The 22,085-nt window shown below is 61.1% G+C and overlaps 1 protein-coding gene across 1 annotated transcript; it reads left to right on the top strand.

Annotated features, from left to right (window-relative positions):
- The first annotated feature begins 1,635 nt into the window (after positions 1-1,635).
- On the top strand, positions 1,636-15,274 carry CAPN11 (calpain 11). Its single transcript, XM_087775717.1, has 22 exons — positions 1,636-1,772; positions 4,601-4,883; positions 5,478-5,547; positions 7,035-7,153; positions 7,296-7,429; positions 7,605-7,773; positions 8,361-8,444; positions 8,531-8,616; positions 8,828-8,902; positions 9,315-9,475; positions 9,555-9,724; positions 9,942-9,953; positions 10,245-10,456; positions 10,580-10,619; positions 10,884-10,949; positions 11,298-11,355; positions 11,454-11,518; positions 12,383-12,451; positions 12,583-12,661; positions 13,455-13,571; positions 13,647-13,705; positions 13,969-15,274. The coding sequence occupies exons 2-22, from the start codon at positions 4,638-4,640 to the stop codon at positions 13,993-13,995; spliced, it is 2,118 nt and encodes a 705-aa protein (XP_087631843.1). The 5' UTR covers positions 1,636-1,772; positions 4,601-4,637; the 3' UTR covers positions 13,996-15,274.
- Positions 15,275-22,085: the final 6,811 nt, after the last annotated feature.

Here is a 22,085-nt window from a genome sequence, read left to right as displayed (position 1 = left end):
CAGCTGTGAAAGTGGCTTTAAACACCACCGAGGGGTAATGAGGCAAGAGATGAACAGGAGGAGAACGGGGTCATAACAAGGACGGGCACTGTCCTGGGTGGATCTGAGCGGGCAGGGCAGTCAGTGGTGGCCGAGGCCAGAGAAAAAGCTGGCAGAGCTGTTCAGGAACAAGCCCTGGCGTTGCTGGTCTGCTTGCTCCTTGTCTGAAAGCATGCTGCTGCCTGCAGCTCGGTGCAGAGCTGGCCCATGACCCCAGCAGGGACCCCCTGCACTTCCAGCCCGCGGGCAGTGACACAGCTGCCTTCTGGCTGAGGATAAGATGGAGTGGCCACTGCGACGATGCAGAGCAGGGCACGCCAAAGCCTCCTTGACACCAGGGTGGGCAGAACAAGCTGCCTGTGGCAGGCTCCCCTAGGTGGGGATGGGGACAGGTCAGCTCCAGTGGGTCCTGGTCAGAGCCAGAGCATTCCCATGGGGGCGCAGCAGCAGGACCGTGCTACAGCTGGTTTTGAACGTCCTGGTTGCCCTTCCCTCAGGCAAGGGACACAGCTTCTCACCCCACGTGCAACCCGCTCCCTGCTCAGCAAGGATTTGCCCCCGTTGGGCAAGGCGGGGTGGGTTAGAAAGCAGGCGCCCTGTGAAGCCTGGGTGAGCAGCTGGATGCCAGCTCCTGCAGTGAGGCGGTGCAGGCACGGCCTCCCCAGCTGCAACCGGGCATGAGGGGAGGAGAAGGAGCCCCATAGTTGGTGACACCCATTGGGATCACCGTGTTCAGCCCTGGCACCAGAAGGATGGCAGTGCAGAGCTTCTTCCTGGGGCTAGGGCAGGTGAGGCTGGGCCAGGCCATGCCGAACTGGACTGGGCTGAGCTGAGCTGAGCTGGTCATGCCAGGCCACACCATGCTGTGTTGAGCCACGTTGGCCATGCTGGGCTAGGCCACGCCAGGCCAAGCTGTGCAGCCCATGCTGGGCCATGCCATACCAGACAAAGCCATGTTGCACCACACTGGGCTGTGCGGTGCCATGCCGAGCCCCGCTGTGGCCATGCCCGTCAGCAACGGCACCACCTGGCATAGCCGCACCGTGACTCACGGAGGGCATGCACGGGCAGCCCCACTGTGGGAAGCCCCAGGGCAGTGGGACCTGCTCGGGATGGGCCCTGCCGGCACCCAGCAGCAAGGGGCAGCTGGTGGGGTGGGTGCCAGCCGTGACTGCCTGGGCTTGCAGGGGTGAGGTGGTGCGGGCACAGCCTCCCCAGGCATGAGGGAAGGAGAAGGGAGCTCACGGTGAGTGACACCCGTTGGGACCACTGTGCTCAGCCCCAGCGCCAGCTCAACGAGCCCTGGGACAAGGCGTAGTGCAGAGCTTCACCCAGCTAAGCTGGGGTGCCAGCAGCGTGGGGCAGTGCCATGTCACCCCCAAACCCCTTCCCAGGGGAAAGTCGCTTCCACTTCTCCTTCCAGCCACAATTTCCGCGTGCACCGAGCTCTCCGCTCGGAGCAAAGGTGGAAGCGGCGCGCCCAGCCCGGCGGTACCCCTCCATCCCCGGGGCGAGGCTGGCAGCAGACAGGACCTCACCAGCAGCACCAGTTAAATCCCTTCCCGGTAGCTGTGAGCCGTCGCTGCGCCTTTAATTCCCCCTCCCACCGCCCTCCCGGCTTTGCTGGCACATCCTGCCCGCCCAAACCCCACCTTCCGCGGGGCCGGGCCGGGCCGGGCCGAGCCGGGCTGGGCTGGGCTGAAGCGGGCAGGGCGGTGGCGGCTGCGGCTTCCGTAAGTCCATCCCCCCCCCCCCCCCCCAACCCCATCCTTATCAGACCCCCAGAACGGGGTTAGCAGCCGGGGGGGACCCCGGGGCCGGGCGGACAGGGCTCCTCCGCTGCGGGGGCCCCCGCGGCGGAGGAGCCCTGCCCGCCCGGCGACGGCCCCCCCCGGCTACTTCCCCTGGACTCTGAGCTGCTCCAGGCTTGCCTATCCCCCTCTTTTTAACCGCGGGGATTTTTCCCTTAGATAACGCAGCCGCAGAGACCCGTAGGTTTCCCAATCAGGGCGGCGAGTACATTGGGTACCGCAGCGAAACCGGGCTGCCGTGGCCCGACCCCAAAACCAACGCCGCGTCTCGTCGAGGGGATGCGGGAACGTAAAAGGGAGCTTGTGGAAAATGAGTATTTTTGTCACCCGGAGGGCTGGGAAGGGCCTTGCGCAGTGTGGGACCCTATGGGCGGTGGTGGCTCCTTGCCCCAGCTGAGCATGCGGCAGGATGCGGTGTCTGGGCTCGGCCTGGCTCCCCCTTCCTTCCATCGCCAAGAGCAGCTGGCGAGCTGGAGGTCTGCAGAGATTTTTGGCTGGACTTCAGCAACGATGCGGTCCAGGGGTTTTTCAGTATGTGCTAAGGTGCACGAGATATCGGGGACCCTGCGGGGAGCAGCGTGTCTTTCTGCTCCCACCTAGGAGGGATCAAAGGTTCCTCCGATACTGGAAAGCATCATATTGTGGTTGGATGTTGCCTGGTGTGGAAAATGGCCCTGGGGGCTTGGCTTGGCTCTGCACGCTGTGGAGGACCTGCAAGGTCCATCAGCATCAGCCTGGTGGTTCCTGTCCCATTCTGGGGTCTGAAATATTTTTCCTCGCTCTGCGCTTGCGTGACCTCCGTCTGGCACTGAGCATAACCTTCCCGAGTATTTTGAGCCACAGAGCTAAGAATAACTCGCACGGTGCCCGTGTCTGGGCTGCACACAGCTCCCCGTGTCCGCAGCTATGTCCAGCGCTGGTAGGCAGGGCGGGAGAGGGTGCAGGGAGCCTGGCAGGGGCTGCGGGCAGGGGGAGATCCCCGGCTGTCCGCAGGCTGCGGTGTGGGTGGTGGGGAGGTGGCAAGGTGGGAGCTGGAGGCTGTGTAGGTGGCTGCATTTGGGATTCCTCCTCCTGCAGCCCCCCTGGGCTCTGGGCAGCAGCTCAGACCGGAGGAGCCATCCTGCCAGCTCTGCAGGCCACGAGTGCCTCGCCGCGGGGAGAGGCTGCCAGGGTGCTGGCTGCAGAGCAGGAGTCAGAGGGAGGCGATGATGGAAAAGGGCTGAGCTCCATAGATTTGGGGCCATTGCAGAGGAGAGAAGGGCTGGTGCTGCCTTGGAGACGGATAGTAGGTTTAGAGCATCCCAGGGCAGGTAGAGTGTTGGGGAGGAGTAGATTTTCCTCCTGAAAAGCTTCTGGTTAGGGCGGCCCCTTGGGTTAGCAGCCAGGTTTATGCCCTATGCACATGCCAAGAACTTGCATCCTTTTCACTGTTGCCTGCCTTCCCTTGGCTATCACAGCACTTCAGGACAAGGAGAGCCGCCTCTCTGGAGCCGGCTGCACCCTGCTCCCCTGGGACGGGGCATGGGGGAGGCAGCAGGCCAGCGCTGGCATCCTAGCCCGCTGCTCTGGGTGGGTTACTGGCTCCTGGGTTATTTACCTGAGGACTGCTCCGCTGCCTTGCACGGAGAAACCTCCGGAGTTTTCTGCACCAGCCCTGCCGAGCAGGAGCTGAGATGGCTGGGGAGTGGGGCAGGCTAAGCTGCAAACGCCGGTGGGCCCATGGTGGTGGCACCTGCCCCACGGTCCTGCTGCATGGGGGGCTGGACCAGATGGCCCCTGGGGGGCCCTTCACAGCCTGGGCGGTGCGGTGGGTGCAAGCGCCGGCTCCTGCCGTGGGTGCAGGTCTGAGGGCAGCTGGGGCTTGCCCCACCGCAGTGGGTGCAGTGGGGCAGGGCTGCAGGGGCTCTGTGGGGTCTGCCCTGCCCCGGTCTCCTGGTGTCAGGGTGCCCTGCTGCACCCCGTATCCCTTTCCCGGTGCCTCCCAGCAGGCTGCTCCGCCGGCCGCCTGCGAGGCTTGAGTCACCCTGCCCGTGTGTGGTGTGTGCGCTGGGAAGGGCCGTCCCGCCTCTTCCTTCCCGCATCCTCTGCTGGCCCCATAGATAGAGCCTCTCTGCGCCCCGCTGGGCTCCTCCCTTCCCGGCCCTATTGACTCAGTGCTCAGGCAGCCGGGGCGGCCTTCGAGGGAAAGGGAGAGGCGCCTGGGGCTGGGAGAAGCTGCGAGGCGGCCGCTGACGCCCTCCCGGCTGCGACGAGTGAGGAGGAGCCGGGGCGAGGGAAGGTCCTGGAAAGCTGTGCTGGGAGGAGAGGCTGTCAGGGGCGGAAAGCGCCTGAAATTCCTCCGGGCTCGGCCTTTCTGTGCAGCAGTGACTGGACAGGATGGGAGAGACGCAGCCGCCACCGGGCTGCCTCCTCCCAGCCGGCTCTCAAAGCCGCTCTGCTCCTTCGGTGTTCCCTAAAGACAGCAGGGCTGCGATGGCTGGGCTGGAGGCCATGGCTCAGGACGGGGCTGCTGCTGGGGATGGGATGTGGGGAGGTCCTCCTGGCGCCTGGGCACACGCTGGGGATGCTCTGTGTGCCGACTCTGCTCGCTGCCCCGGGGCAATGCTGATGGAGAAGGTCCCTGCTGTGGGGCCGGTGGGAATTGAGGATCTGGCCTCCGAGCCTGGCACTGTGTGAAATGGCTGATGTCCCCAGGGGGGTGCATGGGTACCAGGCCCTGCCTCAGCCCAGCCGTGCCCGTTTCATTGCAGGGAGTGGAGCTGAAGGTAGCGCTGCCAGTGCCCAGCCATGATGCCCTTTGGTGGGATGGCTGCCCGTCTGCAGAGGGACCGCTTGAGAGCCGAGGGGGTTGGCCAACACCACAACGCCATCAAGTACCTCAACCAGGACTATGAGGCCCTCAAACAGGAGTGCATTGAGAGCGGCACCCTCTTTAGGGACCCCCAGTTCCCAGCCGGCCCCTCTGCCCTCGGATTCAAGGAGCTGGGGCCACACTCCAGCAAGACACGGGGGGTGGAGTGGAAACGTCCGTCGGTAAGTGTCGGGCTTGCTTCTCCTTGGGCTGAGCTGATGTCCCTGCCCTGCAATGTCTGCACCGATGTGGTTTGCCAAGCTGCAGCCTGGCCCTGGCCTGTTCCTCTCGGTGCTCAAAGTCCCTTGAGTGCTTCATAGCCTCCTTTCCCAAGGGCCTAGAGCAATGCGCCATGAGGGTCTGCTCAGAAAAGCATCGTGTCTAGCAGACCCTGCTTCCTCTGGGCAGCAGACCGTGGGCTTTAAAATGGGTGGGCTATGTCATTGCTTCTAGGTGTCATGGCATAGGTGTGTCACCCTCAGTGACTGGGGCTTTTGAGGGTGTATAGCCCCTGGTGCCACGAGTGCAAGGGGAATGACATTAGTCTATCTAGCTGTGTCCTCCACGGCTACGGCAGAAGATCTTGCCTTGCCTTACCATGATGGCCTTGGGGTTGCAGTCAAGCAGATGTCCCTGGCAGAGGGCAGGTGGGGTGCATCTCTTGGGGACCGTATACCCTTCCTCCCGAGTCGGAGCTGCAGCAGGTGCCAGCCCCCCAGAAGCCCAGGCCCTGCCGAGATCCAGCACCAGCATCTGATTCTCTCCTCCTCCTGCAGGAATTAGTGGATGACCCTCAGTTCATCGTTGGCGGCGCAACCCGGACGGACATCTGCCAGGGGGCTCTGGGTGAGTGCTGGAGCTCTGTCCCCGGACCTTGGTCCGGAGAGCAGTGGCTGGGGAGCATTGGCGTGGCTGGAGAAGAGATGTTTGTGTAAGGTTGAGGGGGGACCAGTGCCTTTCACAGCACCTTTCCCCAGGCCCGTGCAGCGCATTTTCATGCCAGCCTCTGCGCAACCATCTCTGTACCGACGGCTCCCTTCCCATGTAGTGCAGTGGAAACTGGAAGGCGGGGGACACCCTGTGCCTCCTGGTGGCTCTAGGTTAAGGCTCCATGAAAATGGGTTGATGTGTGCACAGCTTGACCACGCTAAGATCAGGGGAGACGTCGGGTGGATCCATGCCTGACACATGCCGACAGCAACGCCAGGAGCTGCTCCAAAGAGCTCCCTGCTTTGGTAAATGGTGAGGGATGGCAGCTGGATGACAGTAACAAACTGAGGTGAGGATATGCTGGTCATGACACAGTGCTTGCGAAGCAACGTGGTGTGGCAGAAGGGAACTGAGAGGAGAGCTACGGAGCACAAGTGGTGATTTGTCATTTCTCCAGGGATGTCTCCCAAGGCAAAGGCACTGAGACAAGGAGAGCAGTGTTAATGGGCTGGGTAGGCTGGCAGGGCTGGCAACTGGGATTTCGTGGTCATCGGAACCAGATCTGGGTACCACCAAGAGTGTCGTCCTGATCTGGATCAAGTTGGGCACTTCATTGGGAGCATCGTACATGATGCTCAGCACACATAGCACGCTGGTTTCAGGGCTGACCACATTTAATGCATCCGGCAATTGGAACAAACTTGAGGTGGTAACTGGAGTATGTAACAGCCCAGAGCACTGCGGTGCTGTTCAATTGGTTATTAAAAAGTCTGAAATGCTGTTTTGCCAAACCACAGCCCAGTACAGGTTATCCAGGCCCAAGGCTAAGGTGTGACAGGCTTCAAAGGCAAAAAAGAAAGGGGAACTAAGGCAAAGAATTTAAAACGCAGTGCTGGCCTGGAGCAGCACTTGTGGTTAAGAGCACTTGGAAGGAAAAGTGCAGTGGTGTTGCTCGCAATTTGAGAAGCTGGGGCAGCAGCATTAAACCTCTTGCTTCATAAAATGTTTTTTTAAAAGCAAAGTGTAATTCCGCTGCAGAACTCGCTGTCTGAGATGTGGAGGGCAGTCATACGAATGAGTCCCAGGAGGGTCTAGATAAATGGCTGCAGGAGGGGCCTGTTGATGCTGACTGTATGTGGTGGTCTGGACACAGGCTCCAGGTCAGGGAGGATCATGCCCTGTTGCCTTGGGCTAATACTTCTCTCCAAGGCAGGCTGAACGAGCCTGGCTCCCTGAGCTCTCTTTGTCTGCTGGACCCTCTCTGGTTTCTCCACATGCTTTTTGAGCTGGGGAGCCCCAAATGTTTGCAAGGAGAGCACGCCACGGGCTCCTACACATCCACCGCCTACCCCCCCAGCTTGGGAGGTGGTGGGTGCTCACACCGGCTTCCTCTCCTTCCCCAGGCGACTGCTGGCTGCTGGCTGCCATTGGCTCCCTCACGCTCAACGAGGAGCTCCTGCACCGCGTGGTGCCCCACGGGCAGAGCTTCCAGGAGGACTATGCCGGCATCTTCCACTTCCAGGTGGGCTGGCAGCTCCTGGCCCTCCATGGCTGGTGGGCTGGGGACAGGAGGGAGGGCGATGGCTTGAGGTCATTCCTCTGGGGTAGGGATGAGCAAGTTGTGTGATGCTCCGAGCTCACCCCACTTTCTCCTGACCCCCCAGATTTGGCAGTTCGGTGAGTGGGTGGATGTGGTGGTGGACGACCAGCTGCCCACCAAGGACGGGGAGCTCCTGTTCGTGCACTCGGCAGAGTGCACCGAGTTCTGGAGTGCTCTGCTGGAGAAGGCCTACGCCAAGTGGGTACCCCCGTGGCGGGCACATGGGTGGGTGGGGGACAGGGCACCTCACTGTGCGGAGCAGAGGGGAGGGGGTCTCTTCTCTCCCTGGCCCTGCTTGTGCTGGGTGCCTGAGGAGGAGCAGTGTGCTACGTCCTTGTCCCCTCATGCGCCCCTCTTGCTGGCTGGCACTCAGGCTGAATGGCTGCTACGAGGCGCTCTCAGGGGGCAGCACCACCGAGGGCTTTGAGGACTTCACCGGCGGCGTGGCAGAGATGTACGATCTCAAGCGACCGCCACGCAACATGGGCCACATCATCCGCAAGGCGCTGGAGAGGGGGTCCCTGCTGGGCTGCTCCATCGACGTAAGTGGTGTGCCGGGATGAGCCCAGGGCTCTGCCCCAGCGATGGCCAAAGCGAGGCCTCGCAGCCTGAGATCATGTCAGCAGTCCCCTCACTGGGACACCAGGCAGGAGGTTACTTCTTTCCCCTCTTAGCAGAGCACCCTTTCCAGAGCCAGCATAGCAGCCCCAGGGCACAGGGAGTGGGGCTGCAGCCCAGCTGCTGAGAATGGGGTCCTTTGGATGGAGCAGGAGTGTCCATCTCAAGCGTGGGCTGTTGAACAAGGGTCTGCCTATAGCTCTGGCCATGTCTTACGTCAGCATCTGAGAATTATCTGGAGCGGGCCTTTCCATCCATTCCCTCTCGTGAAATCCTTTTCTTGCTTTCTGAATTTTGAGTGGTTTTCTGATGGATCTTCAGGGTCTTCTGGCTGGGAAACTGTCTTTACATTGTCCTCAGCCAGCAGCCTTCGAGCAGAGGGTGCTGGTACCTGCTGCTTCTCTTGGCTGGAGCAGCATGAAGCAAGGGGGATTCTCCACGCCGTGGAGGGTGGGGGATAGGACTACATGAATTTAATCATATTCGCTTGAGCTTTGCACATTCTCCTCAGATCACAAGTGCCTTTGATATGGAAGCGGTGACCTTCAAGAAGCTGGTGAAGGGCCATGCCTATTCTGTCACAGCCTTCAGAGATGTGAGTTGGCTATGCGAGACTTTAATAGCAATAAAATAGCCTGGCCAGTGGCATGGGCTCAACCTCTTGTGTCTGGTGGCCGGCAGGTGAACTACCGGGGTCAGCAGGAACAGCTCATCCGCATCCGGAACCCCTGGGGTCAGGTGGAGTGGACCGGAGCCTGGAGCGATGGGTGAGTTGGACAGATGGGACTTCAGTCCCGCTGCTGGCAGGCCAGCGGGCTCTGCAGACACAGCACTCGAGTGCGCGGCACTGCTGAGGGGAAGTTCGCAGCATGTGGTGCCCTTTGCATCGGTGAGGGGGGCAGTTGAGGGCCAGCTCTGAAGTGCTCACGATTCACCTTGAGTAGTCCTCATCTAATTGTCTCTCTTCTGCTGCTCCAGCTCCTCCGAGTGGAACAACATTGACCCTGATGACAGGGAAGAGCTGCAGCTGAAGATGGAGGACGGAGAGTTCTGGTGAGTGCTGGAGCAAACTGCTGCTCTTCTTCAGCAGCCAGCCTGGGAAGGAGCAGAGGAGCTGGGGAGAGATCCCGTGGTCCTGCTTCACTTGAAACACGTGACCTGCCTTTATGAGCTGGCTTTCCAGCACCAGAGAGCCTGCTAGTGTTTCCTTATCTCATCTAGTTAATAATTTCCTCTCTTCAAGGAAATTCAGCCCAACTAAATGCAAAATAAACCTCTAGGAAGGGTAAACACCCCTTCTGCCTGAAACCCAGCATCAGGCTTTAAATGAGCTATAACTGCTCAGGGTAAAAGATCTTGCTGTCACTTAATTCTCCAAAAACGCTGGCTGGGTCCGGAGCTGCTTGTGTTCTCCTCCCTCCCCACCAGCGGTGCCCTGGCCTCAGCCTCTGCCTGCCTCCTGCAGGATGTCTTTCCGGGACTTCTTGAGGGAGTTCTCCAGGCTGGAGATCTGCAACCTGACCCCCGATGCCCTCACCAAGGACGAGCTCAGCAGGTGGCACACGCAGGTGTTCGAGGGCACCTGGCGCCGGGGCAGCACTGCTGGGGGCTGCAGGAATCACCCAGGTACCTCTCCCCCCAGTATCTCCGCTCTTGGCAGCGCAGTTGAGCTGGGTATCTCATCCACGTGTCATCTTCCTCCCAGCCACGTTCTGGATCAACCCCCAGTTTAAGATCAAGCTGCTGGAAGAGGATGACGACCCCGGGGACGATGAGGTGGCCTGCAGCTTCCTGGTGGCTCTGATGCAGAAGAACCGGCGGCGGGAGCGGCGGGTGGGGGGCGACATGCACACCATCGGCTTCGCTGTCTACGAGGTAACCCCTGCCTGCCCCAATGCTGCTTCCTTGGGACCAGCTCAGCCCTGCCAGTCCTGCCTGGACCTGGCACCCCAGTCCTCAAGGAAACCTTTCCCACCTGCTTTGGCTGGTCCGTGGGTTAATGTCCCCTGTCCCCTGCTCCCCATGCTGTAAGGGATGGGGGCAGGTACTGGGATTCTGATTTTTTTTTTTCCCTTTTTTCTCCTCCCTGCAGGTTCCTGAGGAGGTACGTCCTGAGCTGCCAGAGCCTACCCTGTCTTGGAGGGGAGCGCAAGAGTGGGCAGGAATGGGTTAATGCACATGCATGTACACATGTGCACCCAGTGGTGTGGGAGCTCCCACCTCGCTGGCAGTGCCTGGGATGCTAATGGGTGCTGGGCATGTCGGCGCGGGAGGGATGGCTCCTGCTGGGATGGGCAGGGCAGGGATGTCCTGCCCAGCGGGGCTGCCTTTGGTCCTGCCGCTCCCTGTGGGTCCCCCCCGTTGCTGTGGTCCGCAAGCACGTTCATTCCCTCAGGCCCAGGGCAGCCAGAACGTGCACTTGAAGAAGGACTTCTTCCTGCGAAACCAGTCCCGGGCACGGTCCGAGACCTTCATCAACCTGCGGGAGGTGAGCAACCAGATCCGGCTGCCCCCCGGCGAGTACATCGTTGTGCCCTCCACCTTCGAGCCACACAAGGAGGCCGACTTCATCCTGCGGGTCTTCACTGAGAAGCAGTCGGACACGGCGTGAGTCCCTGCCCGCCCAGGGGACACCCTGTCTATGTGAGCGGTGGGACACTTCCCCACCGCAGGCAGCCTGCTGGCTGGGGACCCCGCTCATCACTTTGGTTTCCTCCTTTCTGCCCCCAGGGAGCTGGACGAGGAGATCTCGGCAGATCTGGCAGATGAGGTAGGAGCTGCCGCTTTAGTTTGGTTGGTGCTGAGGCTCTGGGGCTTGGAAGGGGGAGCTGCAGGCAGGAGGTGGCTGCCTGGGTTTGGGATGTCACTGTGGCTGGAGAGGGGCTGGCAGGGTTGAGGGGATGGGGACGTGGGAAGTCAGAAAGATGAGAACAAAGAAGAGCTTCCCTTCCAGTTTGGGTTTGCTGAGCCTGGGAGGCAGGGCAGAACCTGGGTTTGACCGCTAACCTCTTCCTTCTGGCCTGCGTCACCCCAGGAGGAAATAACTGAGGATGACATAGAGGACGGCTTCAAGAACATGTTCCAGCAGCTGGCAGGGGAGGTGGGTATGGCTGCACTGAGCTCTGGGGGGCCCTGGCCTGGGGAGAGGATGGGACGGGACCCCTGGCTGTGGGAGCTCCAGCCCACCCCATGCTTGCTCAGTCCCATCCTGCAGACAAGTCCATCTCTGCCGCAGCTCAGCCCAGCTGCCCCCAGGGGTGGTGTGACGGGAGCAGATTTGGGGAAGGGGCATCCAGCTGTGGCCCAAACTCTTCTGGGCATGCAGGAAATGCAATGGCACCCTGGTGCTTTGTGACTAAGGCAGAGGTGTTTAAGCAGGAGGCGGGGAATGGCCACAGGTGGGGTGGAGAGCAGGCAAGGGGTGCTGCTAACTCTGCTCCTGCTGCAGGACATGGAAATCAGCGTCTTTGAGCTCCGGACTATTCTCAACAGAGTCATTGCTAGACGTAAGTGCTGCCCTTCCCGCCCCTTGCTCCCCATGGCTCAGGCCCGCTCAGCAGGTTGGGTTTTGATGCACGTGCTCAACCTCCTCCTTCCTCCTTAGACAAAGATCTGAAGACAGATGGGTTCAGCCTGGACTCCTGCCGCAACATGGTCAACCTGATGGATGTATCCTCTTGGTGCTGTGGGCAGGGGCCAGCTTCCCTGGTGCTCAGCCTGCTGGCAGCAAGGCTTCCGTGGGAGCTGGGATTTGGCTCTCCGGCCGTGCCGAGGCTGTTCAACCAGGGGAAGGAAAGAAGGAAGGAAGGAAGGGGTCCCTGTGGCTTCAGGACCACCTGCCCTACACCCCTGGGCTTTAGCAGCAGGTTTTTTGGAAAAGGCCATCAGTTCCCCTGCTTGCTTTGCTCCACCGCCAGAAGCCCAGCCCAGCCCCACTCACGCCTTCAACCTTCCCCTCCAGGAGGAAGCGTCCTGCGCTTCCCTTCCCCGCAGGCTCCCCAGCCTGACCTGCCGTGATGCCACCCAGCCTTTGAGGCGCTCATGAAAGGGAACAAGGGCTGTTGGGCTTCTTTCCCCACAAACCATCCTGTCCAGCAGTTGAGGATGAGAGGTGTAAAGCGACAGGAGCCATGGCCTGTGTTCCTGCTTGCACAAGGACATGCCACTGAGGGGTCAGGCGAGGGTAGAGCAGCAGCTCCGAGCCCTTCTCCAGCCTGGCCATGCAGCATCCCTTTTCGCTGCAGGCCAGTCCAGTTTTGCTCCGAGGACACCACAGCAGTGTGCTTCCTACGGCAGCAGCACGGCTGCTCCTGGGGAGTGGCATGGCAGCTACTTTAAGTATTGCACTTTCCCCACCGGGTTGCGGGCTCTGATCTTGCTGATGCTGCAGGACAGAGAGGGAAAGTTGGGGGGAAAATTGGGCAGGCCAAGTGTGGCCAGGCTTTTCTTGCCTCAGGTGTCTGGGATCTGATGGCTTTGCCTTTACACCACCCCCTTTACTGGCTGCTTTCTCCTTGACCCTCTGCTCCCCAGAAAGATGGCAGCGCCCGCCTCGGGCTGGTGGAGTTCCAGATCCTGTGGAACAAGATTCGGAGCTGGCTGGTGAGGAGGAGTGGGGGGCATGGCACACTGCACAGGGATGGCATCCCTCCTGGGGCAGCAGAGTGAGGGGGCAGCCAGGCTGGAGGCCGCAGGAGAGCCTGCCCTTCGCATCCTCCATTTTTTTTTTGCAGACAATCTTCCGCCAGCATGACCTGGATAAGTCAGGCACTATGAGCTCCTACGAGATGCGCATGGCTCTAGAGTCAGCCGGTAGGTCTGGAGAAGGATGGGGCTGGGCTGGGGGATGGGGAGGGGGCTCCTGCTGTCAGACCCCTGTCCCAAGTAGCTGGAGAAGAGTGAAACCAGCCTATACGGTGTGCTTGGAGCCAGTCTGCTGTGGCAGTGAGATATAGCCCGTGTCTGCACTGGGTTCTCTCCATCCCAGCTGTGCCAAGTGCTGGCACCTCAGAGTTAGAGATGCACGCAAGGTGGTCCCAGCCTCTGTCCTTCTCTGACCTGTAGGGTCCCATCTTGGTGAAAGAGAGGTCTGGGGTGGATCAGTGAGCTAACTAGTCATAGCCTTTCAGTTCTTAAAGGGGGCTTATAAGAAAGATAGGGACAGACTTTTTAGCAGGGCCAGGAGCGATAAGACGAGGGGTAATGGTTTTAAACTAAAAGAGGGTAGATTCAGACTAGATATAAGGAAGGAAGAAATTTTTTACAATGAGGGTAGTGAAACACTGGAACAGGTTGCCCAGAGAGGTGGTAGATGCTCCGTCCTTGGAAATATTCAAGGCCAGGCTGGATGGGGCTCTGAGCAACCTGATCTAGTTGTAGATGTCCCTGTCAATTGCAGGGGGGATGGACTAGGTGACCTTTAAAGGTCCCTTCCATCCCAACGCATTCTATGATTCTATGATATGGCTCCGGGGAGAGCATCCTCTCTTCCTGCTGAGGCTGGACTCGGTGCCTTTCCTTGCATGGGTTGGTGGCCCCTTTGGGTAGGTGCATTGACTTCCATAGTTACGTCCTCCTGGTGTGCTGACTGCTCTCTGCCTTGCAGGTTTCAAGCTGAACAACAAGCTGCATCAGGTGGTGGTGGCCCGCTATGCAGATGCTGACATGGGTGTGGACTTTGACAACTTTGTCTGCTGCCTGGTTAAGCTGGAGGCCATGTTCAGTGAGTGCCGGCCCCAGGGCAGAGAGGGCAGGGACAGAGGGACAGGTAGCTCACCTTGCTCTTGTGCCCCTGCAGGGTTCTTCTACAGCATGGACCCCGAAGGCACCGGCACTGCTGTCATGAACCTCTCCGAGGTGAGAGCTCAGCCCAGTGGTGAGGTGGGCCCAGAGGTGGGGTGGGAGACGAGGGGACAAGGCACTAAGGTGAATGGGGCACCTGGGGTGGGTGGTAGAAAGCCCTCCAGCCCTTTGGATAGGGAAAGAACCCATAAAAGATAAAGATGAGAAAATGGGATTGCTTCAGGCTCTATCTGTCAACTTTGACAGCCCTCCAGGAAACATAAGAGCATGTCAAAAATGCACCAGCCCTGCTCATCCCTTCTCCCTCTCCTTCCCAGTGGCTGCTGCTGACGATGTGCGGCTAGGAGCCACAACAGATCCACTGCGACTGGGACACCCCAGCGGGCCCCCTCCAAGTGCCTCCCCTTGGATCTGCGGACACAGGATACTCTTCCCGCCTTGCTCCATCCCACGCTGAGCCACTAGCCCTGCCTTCCCGGCAAGCCTCACGCCGCCCTCTCCGGTGGACCAGGGGTCAAGGCAGGCAGGGGATGCCCTTCTCCTCTTCTGGGCTGGGCTTCTTTCCACTGCCCCCCTCCTCTCTCCCCACCCCAGAACAGGAGGAGGGCAAACAGCATGGGGTACCTGTGCATCCCTGCACCGAGCGTGGGGGCCAGCTGCAGAGCAGGGAGAGGCAGGAGCTGCCGGGGGAAGAGAGGGAGGTACCCGTATCGCTTGCTCTAATGCTGCCCCATCCCCGCTGGCTTGCATTGCCTGTCTCTGTGCACGCCTGGGAGCATCAGCAGGTACTGCCTTGCTGAGGCAGAGGCGGCGGGTTCCCGGGGAGCTGGAGTGCCCTTCTGGGAGGAGGAAGGGCCATACTCTTCTTCTTGAAGCCATTGCACTGCACTCATCACCACTAAGCACGACCAAAGCATGGAGCCCACGGGCTCTTTCTGTGTGGCCTTCAACACATCCCTCCCGCCTCCATGCCCCTGCCTTTGCCCCACCACTGAGTCAAGCCCTGCAACTTAAGCACTGAATGTTTGGGGGTCCCACACCACGTGAACACGCGCCACCCTGCAGTGCAGCAGAAGCTCCTCTCTTCTGCGTAGGCACAGCAATGCCACTATCATCACAGCGGCTTGGCCTCCCCTCCCATCCCTGGGAACTCATGGGGCATCTGCTGACCCTGCTCATGGCCCACAGCAGAGCTGGAGGGGGCCAGCACCCAAGAGGCGATGTCTTTCCCCAGAGGGGAGTGGGTGGTGGTTTAGGGGGGGTGTTATCCTGCGCACAGTTGGGTTTTTTTCCCCCTTTCCCTCACCCTCCCACACTGTTACACTCCTCTTCCCCTGGGCTCCTTCGCCCAATGTGGATGGGCTCCAGTGCCAACATATTTGCACTTGCCTGTGCTCCTCCACTCCCCTCACCTTCTTCTGGGGTAACAGGGTGGCTCCAGCTTGGCGTGTGGGCAACAGCCCATCCTTTGCCCTGTAGAGGCAGGCAGGCAGTTAGCTTCCCCCAGACCCCTGTCATCGCTGGAGGACGCATCTGTAGCAATAACCACTGCTGCCTGCCTGGCAGCTCTGCTTCCTCACCCTGCTCACCGTGCACTCCGGGAATAAAACGAGATCTGTTGGACATGTGGCCTGGGCAGTGACCCGGGGCTCGCGTCCTCCCTCTGCTCACCTGGACCTGGGCTGGGGGGATGAGATGCGGAGCCAAGCCCAAGGCACGCTGCTTGCCTAGCTTGGGCCACGGGTGGAGGAGCACCACCAGGTACACATCTTGCTGTGGGGATTGGGGGGTCAGTGTCCCCTAGGATTTTATAAAACTCCCCTCTTCCTTTGCAGGGAGGTCTTAGCATTGACACACAGGGGCAGCACCATGTAAGACGGGTGTAAGGCAGCACTGCTCTTCAAAGTGAGAGCAAGCAGCATGCTGTTAGCAGGGCTGTTTGGTTATCCCAGGGATTTTTCAAGTGGAGGAGAAGATGGTGCTTGCTCCTAGGTGTCAGTGGGAGGGGGAGTGTGTTAGTGCTGGGCTAGGGAGCCAGGGCAGCTTCACCCTGGCCTGTGCCCCAGGGATGTGGGTGCAGCCGTGTTCCCACACAGCTAGGGGAGCCCTGGGTCTGGGTCACGGTGTCCCAAAGGCTTCCCCAGGGCACTGCCGGGGAGGGCAGCTGCCGTGCGAGCAGCTGGAGCAGTTTAAACTCACCGTCCCCCTGCCTTACCAGCGGCCCGGCAGCGGCTGAAGGCAGCCAGCAAGGCCGGGTTTGGCTCGGTGGACTTTGTGCTGGGGCAGATTAGCGTTGGTCACGGTTTGCTGCCCTGGCCAGCCCCTTGCCAAGGTTTCCTCTGCTGGTGGCAGAGCTGCAGTCTGCTCTTAAAGAAGGGTGTCTTGGGGGAAAGAGGGTCCGCTTGGATAGGATGGAGTTAACTGTGGAGCAGGTGGGAGTGGAGGGCAGCCTGGAGCTCTGGACCCTGGAAAGGGACCACAGGAGGTATGCGACCCTGGGTAGGGGCTGTGGGAGGCTGGTCTTTTCCCCTGCTTCCTTTGAGGCCGTGCAGGTTATGGCTGGAGGCAAAAACCTTCCAGGAAAATGACAGTGGGTGGTGGGGCTTTTCACTGCGTGGCTCAGAGCAGGACTCGCTGTCAGCGTGTGCCTCCTGCCCCTTGTTGCTACCCCAGAGGGGCATCGCAGCCCAGCCTGCCCCAGGGGTGCTCGGCATTTGGAAAAGGAGCGTCTTCACGCAGCTTATCCCCCCAGCATCTCAGTACCCCTCATGTGGGTGCCCTTTGTGCCAGCCCAGCTCTCTGGGACCGCTCTCCCCACGGTGGGGCAGCACCCAGCTCTGGGGTAAGCCAGCCTGGCTCAGAGCACGGAGGGGAGCTGAGGTGCGAGGGCAGCTCCAGCTGGAGGGAGCATCCCCCCAGCTGCCTCCCCAGGCTGCCCTCTCCTCCGGAGGCTCCCCAGGGCTGGATAGAGGTGGGCTACTTGCACTTGGCTCTTGGCTACCTGTGAGCTGAGCTGCCCCCTGTGGAGGGGGGATACCTCAGGGCTTGGCAGCCTGGGCTCCCCTGTGCAACCCCAAAGCCCCTGAGAAACAAAGGCTCAAAGCCAGGGGACAGGACACAGGGGCAAGCATGCCGAGCTGTCAGTGCTGTCTCAGCTGCGGAGCCTCGTCGCACGCACACAGGCCCAATTGTGGGGCACGGTGACACCCCAGCTTTGGGATGACAGCTGCCCCCAGCGTAGCCTTACCAGAAGCCCCCTCCCTCCCTCCCTCCAGGTGCCAGCTGGCAGATCCTTTCCCTCGCCGGCCCCAGCAGCTGGCAGGCCAGTGTCAGCAGGGAGTCGGCAGGCAGGGGGTCCCCAGCTGCCAGCTAATACCACAAAGAGTAGCCTGGCTTGTCCCCCTCCTTGCAAAGCGGGACAAGGAGGATGCCCAGGAGTCCTTAAATGCTGGTGTAGAGTGAGGAGCAAGAGTGGCTGGGGCCCAGCTGTGGCCAAAACTGCTCTTAGTGTAGGGTTTGTGTTGCCATGAGCACTAGCCAGTGAGAGCCAGCCTGCTCCCACCTTTCCCACACCCATCCCACCAGTCTGTGCTGGGTGGGAGTGCACAAGGTGGGCAGGCAGCACCCGTGGGTGCATGGCACTGCTGCTCCTGCTGCCCAGTACCACAGCATCCCCTCCTGTACCCCATGCCCTCTGCCCCTTCCTCCTGCAGCCTGGAGCCGCCTGCTCGCCCTGGGGTTCCCCCCTCTCCCACCAGCTGCTCATGTCCATCCTCCAGGCACAGGAGGGGGGCAGGACCGCAGTCCGTCCCCACCTGGCCCCACCAGCTGCCCCGGCAGCCGGGCTCTCGCCCCATCTCCCCCTCGGTGCCCCGGGCCCACGGCCGCAGGAATGTCAGTCCCGTGGGCACAAGGCTCCTTTGTGTGAGCGGAGCCGGCGGGCGGGGGGCCGCGGCCCACCCAGCAGCCCAAGCTGGGGCTGGGGAGAGCCGCAGCTGAGGGCACGCGCGTGGGCAGCAGCTGCACCAGCATGGCCTCTCGGCGGTGTCCCTGCTGATGCAAGAGCCGTCAGGGAAGAAAGCCCCCGTCCCTGTCCTCCTTACCCCTCTGGCACCAGCAGCTGGGCGGCGGGAGCGTCCTGCGGCCACTGCCAGCCCAGGGAGCAGTGCCAACACCAGCACAGAGCTGGCACCTCCTCGGCGAGCCTCGGCACCTGTGCCAAGGGATGCTGTGGGCTCATCCACCCCGCAAGGGGAGCAGGAGGGCTGGGAGCGCGGGGCGGGGGCCGAGAGCACCGGGCAGCAGCTGCTGGATTCAGCCTTTTTCAACAGCTGCCATCTCAGTGCCAGCAAATGGGGAATGTGCGTGGGCTGGGGCTTTCCAGGGCCTGGCCACGGTGCGTTAAACAAACTATTTATAGCACTTGCGTCCCTCCCTGGCAGGAATGGCCCACGTTCCTCCTGCACGGGGCTGGATGCTTGGGTGCCACCAGTGTCCCTGCCACCGACACCCTCTCGGGTCCCTGACAGAAGGGTGGGGTCTCCTCAAAGAAAGGACTCTCAGCCGCCTCTCATTTTCCTCCCCCCCATTTCTGTTGGCTCCCAGTGCTATGCCCAGAGCAAGATTTGCAGCAGATCTCACACACCTTGTGAAGAGATGCCCAAGGGCCATGCCCTTCTTCCTAGCATCCCCGCTCAATCCTCTGGAGCCTTAACTATGCAACAGCTGCTTTAAGCATTGGCAGGTGCCGATGGTTGCTCTGTCCCCTGCGCCTGCCCCAGAGGTGGCACGAGGGTCTCGCCCTTCCACGAAGCAGAGATGCTGTCCTGGGAGCAGGCTGGGTGCTGGCAGGTCACTCATGGGGCAAAGACCAGGGATCTGTCCCCCTCTCAAAGCCCATGCCAGCTTTGCCTGTCGGCTGACGGGGCACCAGGCTGCTCAGCTGGCCTTCCCTCTGCTGCCGGGCAGCAGCGACCAAGAGTGGTCGTGCCAGGAGGTAGCACAGCTGTGTCCTGCCCAACGGCTGGCACGTCCCACACCCCTGACCCTTCAACCATGCCTTCTCTGAGGTGGCTGCCCAGTGGGTCGTCCTCTCCCAGAGGAGATGGAGATGCCGGCTGGCTCCAGCCCTGGGATCTGCCCAGAAGACACGTGGGCTGTGAGCTCACCCCTGCTCAGCAGCAAGAAGGAAGGGGCTGGGCTTTGGGCAAGCTGAATTCCCAGGGCTTTGGGATGGCAGGCAACAGAAGACAAGAGGACAGCTCCGCACAGTCCTGCCACCGCCCTGAGGACAGCCCCTGCAGCTGGGCTGCTTCCAGCCCTGCTCTCCCATCACTGGCGGTGCTCCATCCGCAGGCTGCCTGGGACCCCGCGCCTACCTCACGCCATGCAGGGGCATCTCCTGCTCTGTGTTTGCTGGTGTCCGGCTGCTAACTGACCACCTGAGAGAAATAAGTGCTACGGAGGGGTACACGGTCCCTGTTTGGGCTCGGGAAGTGGATCCCAGCCCTCCCTGGCAATTAAATAAGGGATACTTGGTTGTGCAATTGGTATGATTAAGAAAATGAACGCCTGAAAGGAATTGGCCTTGATATGTACCTGAGAAAAAAGGAGCCAGCCACCTGGTGAGGGATTTTGAGCCCCTTGGTGAAGAAGGATGAAGGACAGACATGAAAAATGGTTGAGAGACAGAGCAGTGACAGCAGGAGCAGAAAGTCCTCTGTGGATCAGAGAGGTTACAGAAAGGCTCTACACGCCTTGGCCCAGGAAACACACGGGCACAGGACTCCAGTGCCCTAAATCTTGTGTTTGGAAGCAGATACTGGTGGGATTTCGCTTTCTTTTGAGGTTGCATTCTCTTCCCAGCTCTGTGCCTGACTCACCAGAGCAGCAGGGTTAAGCCCCTCCACCTCCCTGGGCTGTGTTTTTACCTAGCTGTGAAAGCAGGCTAAAGCCCCTGACCTTCCAGATGGGGAAAGGGGCTTGGCAACATCTCTGCCTTTTTGACAGAGGCAAAAATCTGCCTCTTTATGAGTCCCAAGAGCTTGGCAAACAGGCCCTGCTCCGCTTTCTGCCCACTGCTGGGATGTTGCAAGCATCTGGTTCTCACACTGGCGTAACGCCTACTGCCCTTACCTGTGCTTGCTCCTGGCAAGGAACAGGTTTCTGCAGAGGCCACACACTGAAGCCCCTTTGTTCCCAAGGGATTTTCCACTCTTCCCCCTTACGTATCTCTGCCACTTAACGCCCCCAGGAATGTGCTGCAACATCTCTGCTGCAACACCTCTGCACCTGGCCGGCACCTCCCTTTCCCCTGGGACCAGAGGACAGGATTCCCCCAGCAGGCACGGTAGGGTGGGTGCTTCCCCCAGCTCTGGCAGGGCTTTTTCTAGGAATAGGTAAGGCTCCCTGGGGAATAAGATCTCTGCTCTCCTCCATCACTGTGGTCACTACCGCTGACTCCACTGCACTTTTCATTGCAGTGGTCCCCAGCCCTCTCAGAGGTGGGACCCTGTAAGGGTCCTCCGCACAGGGAGGGGATGTTCCCGCTGGGGCTGTGCTGCTGGGGGAATCGAGGCACCGAGCGAGGCAGCAACTCACCTGGGGTCAGCCACAGCACCCTGAACCCAGGAGTCTCAAGAGCAGGCCAAGTGCCGTACCCACTGCCTCCCTGATAAAAGGGGAGAAGCTGCTTCCCAGGGAAGCGTAAACCCTGACACAGCTGCAGCAAAGCTTTGGCTCCTGCTTCCTTCGCCCGGGCTCTTCCCGCTCCCCATAACACTGCCGGCACGGGGCCGGTTGCAGCACGCAGCAGAGAGGTGCGCCAGAGCCGGAGCCCGCTGACTGAGGCAGACCTGGAGCCCAGGAGCATCCGGGAGCCTCTGTGAGGCCAGTCCCAAGGGGCTGATGTCAGCCCTGGTCCTTGCAGCTCCTGGGCCTGGAGCTGAGCTGTCAGGAAACTGTTTCTGGTTTCGGCACATGGTGTCTCTGTGCTGAGGCACGGCCAGCCCGCTTTCCTCATCTTGGCCATGGCTGGCTCCCCGAGAGGAATCCGCAGGGCTGGGAAAGGTCACCCTGGCTGAACTAACCGCCCTTGGATGGGACTCACTGGGCAAGGGACAGCTTGCATCAGGCAGGCTGGGAGACGGAGCAGTAGCTTTCGGTCCCTTGTGTCTGTTCAGTCTCCTAAATTCTGCTTGAGCGGGAGCCAAGAATAGGGCCTTGGCAGGGTTTTTGAAGGGAACAACAAGGGGAGGAAATTAAGCCAGACAGCCACCAGGAACAAAACAAAGGTTAGGCGCAGGAGGGAAGCGGAAGAGCACCGACATGAGCCATGGGCCTTCCTGCCTGCGCCCTCACCCTGGCTAGCTTGTGCTCCCCCGGTCTGCAGGGCCCTGGCTGCTTGCCCCAGGCAGGCTCAGCTTGGGGGCACAGCTGGAAAGCATGGGACACTGGTTACCAGCCTGCTCTGGAGCCTCGTGTGGAGCCACATCACAGGGGAGTGCCCATCTGCTCCTGGGTGCTTCGTGCCTTGGGGCATCCCTTGTCCGCTCTCCTTGGCGGTCCGCCTGGACTGCATTCCCGGCCCTTGTGGGAGCGGGGTGGCGATTGCTGGTGCTGGCAGAGAATGACAGGCAAGCATGTTTTGGACCCAGCTGCCTGCTCAGGGGCTTCCGCGAAGCCTCGTAGTGAAACGGGACCCCATCCTGCCAGCCCACATTTCTGTGGTGGGCAGATGTTGTTCCTCCCTCGCCCCCCTTCTCCCCCCGGCACTGCCACCCCGACAAATGGGGTCCTGGGCTCAGGAGCCGTATCACTTACAGGGAGCATGTGTCTGGCCTGGGAGGAGGGGGCATTTAAATGGGCAGCTGGGTTTTTTGTCGTCCCTTGCTTCGGAGACATTCCTGCCATTTGGGCTGGTGGCAGGTCTGCGTGGGGGGGAGCTGAACAGGACAGGCTCCTCTGGGAGACCGGGCAGAGCGGTGTCCCGGAGCAGGTGGGATCCCAAGGAGGGTAAGAGCGGCCAGGGGAAGAGGTGGGGAGGAGAGCGGTCCCCCAAGAAGCAGCCCCCCGCTCGGCTCGGGAGGTCCGAAGCGTGAGGAGCTCCTGGGCACCCCCCGATCCGCCAAGGCACCCCTCGGGGGCCGGAGGGCTGCGGGGGCTGACGGTGGGCCCGCAGGCTCGGGGGGCAGCATGCCCGCCCCGCCGCTGGCCGCCCCGCTGCTGCGCGCCCTGCTCGCCCGCCTGCTGCCGCTGGCCCGCAAACGCCTCCTGCCGCCGCTCCGCCGCCTGGGGCGCCGGCTGCGCTCCCGAGAGAGCCGCCAGGCCCTGCTCACCTGCCTGCTCTGCCTCCTCAACCTGCGCAAGAGGGCGGACGACTGAAGCCGGGCCGGGCCGGGCGCGGCGGCTCCCCCCGCGCCTCCCCTGCCGGCCG

The sequence above is a fragment of the Nipponia nippon genome, unplaced genomic scaffold (assembly GCF_047370975.1).
Source record: "Nipponia nippon isolate SJK-2023a ecotype South Korea unplaced genomic scaffold, ASM4737097v1 scaffold_4, whole genome shotgun sequence".
NCBI classification, from domain to species: domain Eukaryota; kingdom Metazoa; phylum Chordata; class Aves; order Pelecaniformes; family Threskiornithidae; genus Nipponia; species Nipponia nippon.
Note: the sequence above shows the minus strand (reverse complement) of the source record. Positions and strands in the feature narration are given on the sequence as shown.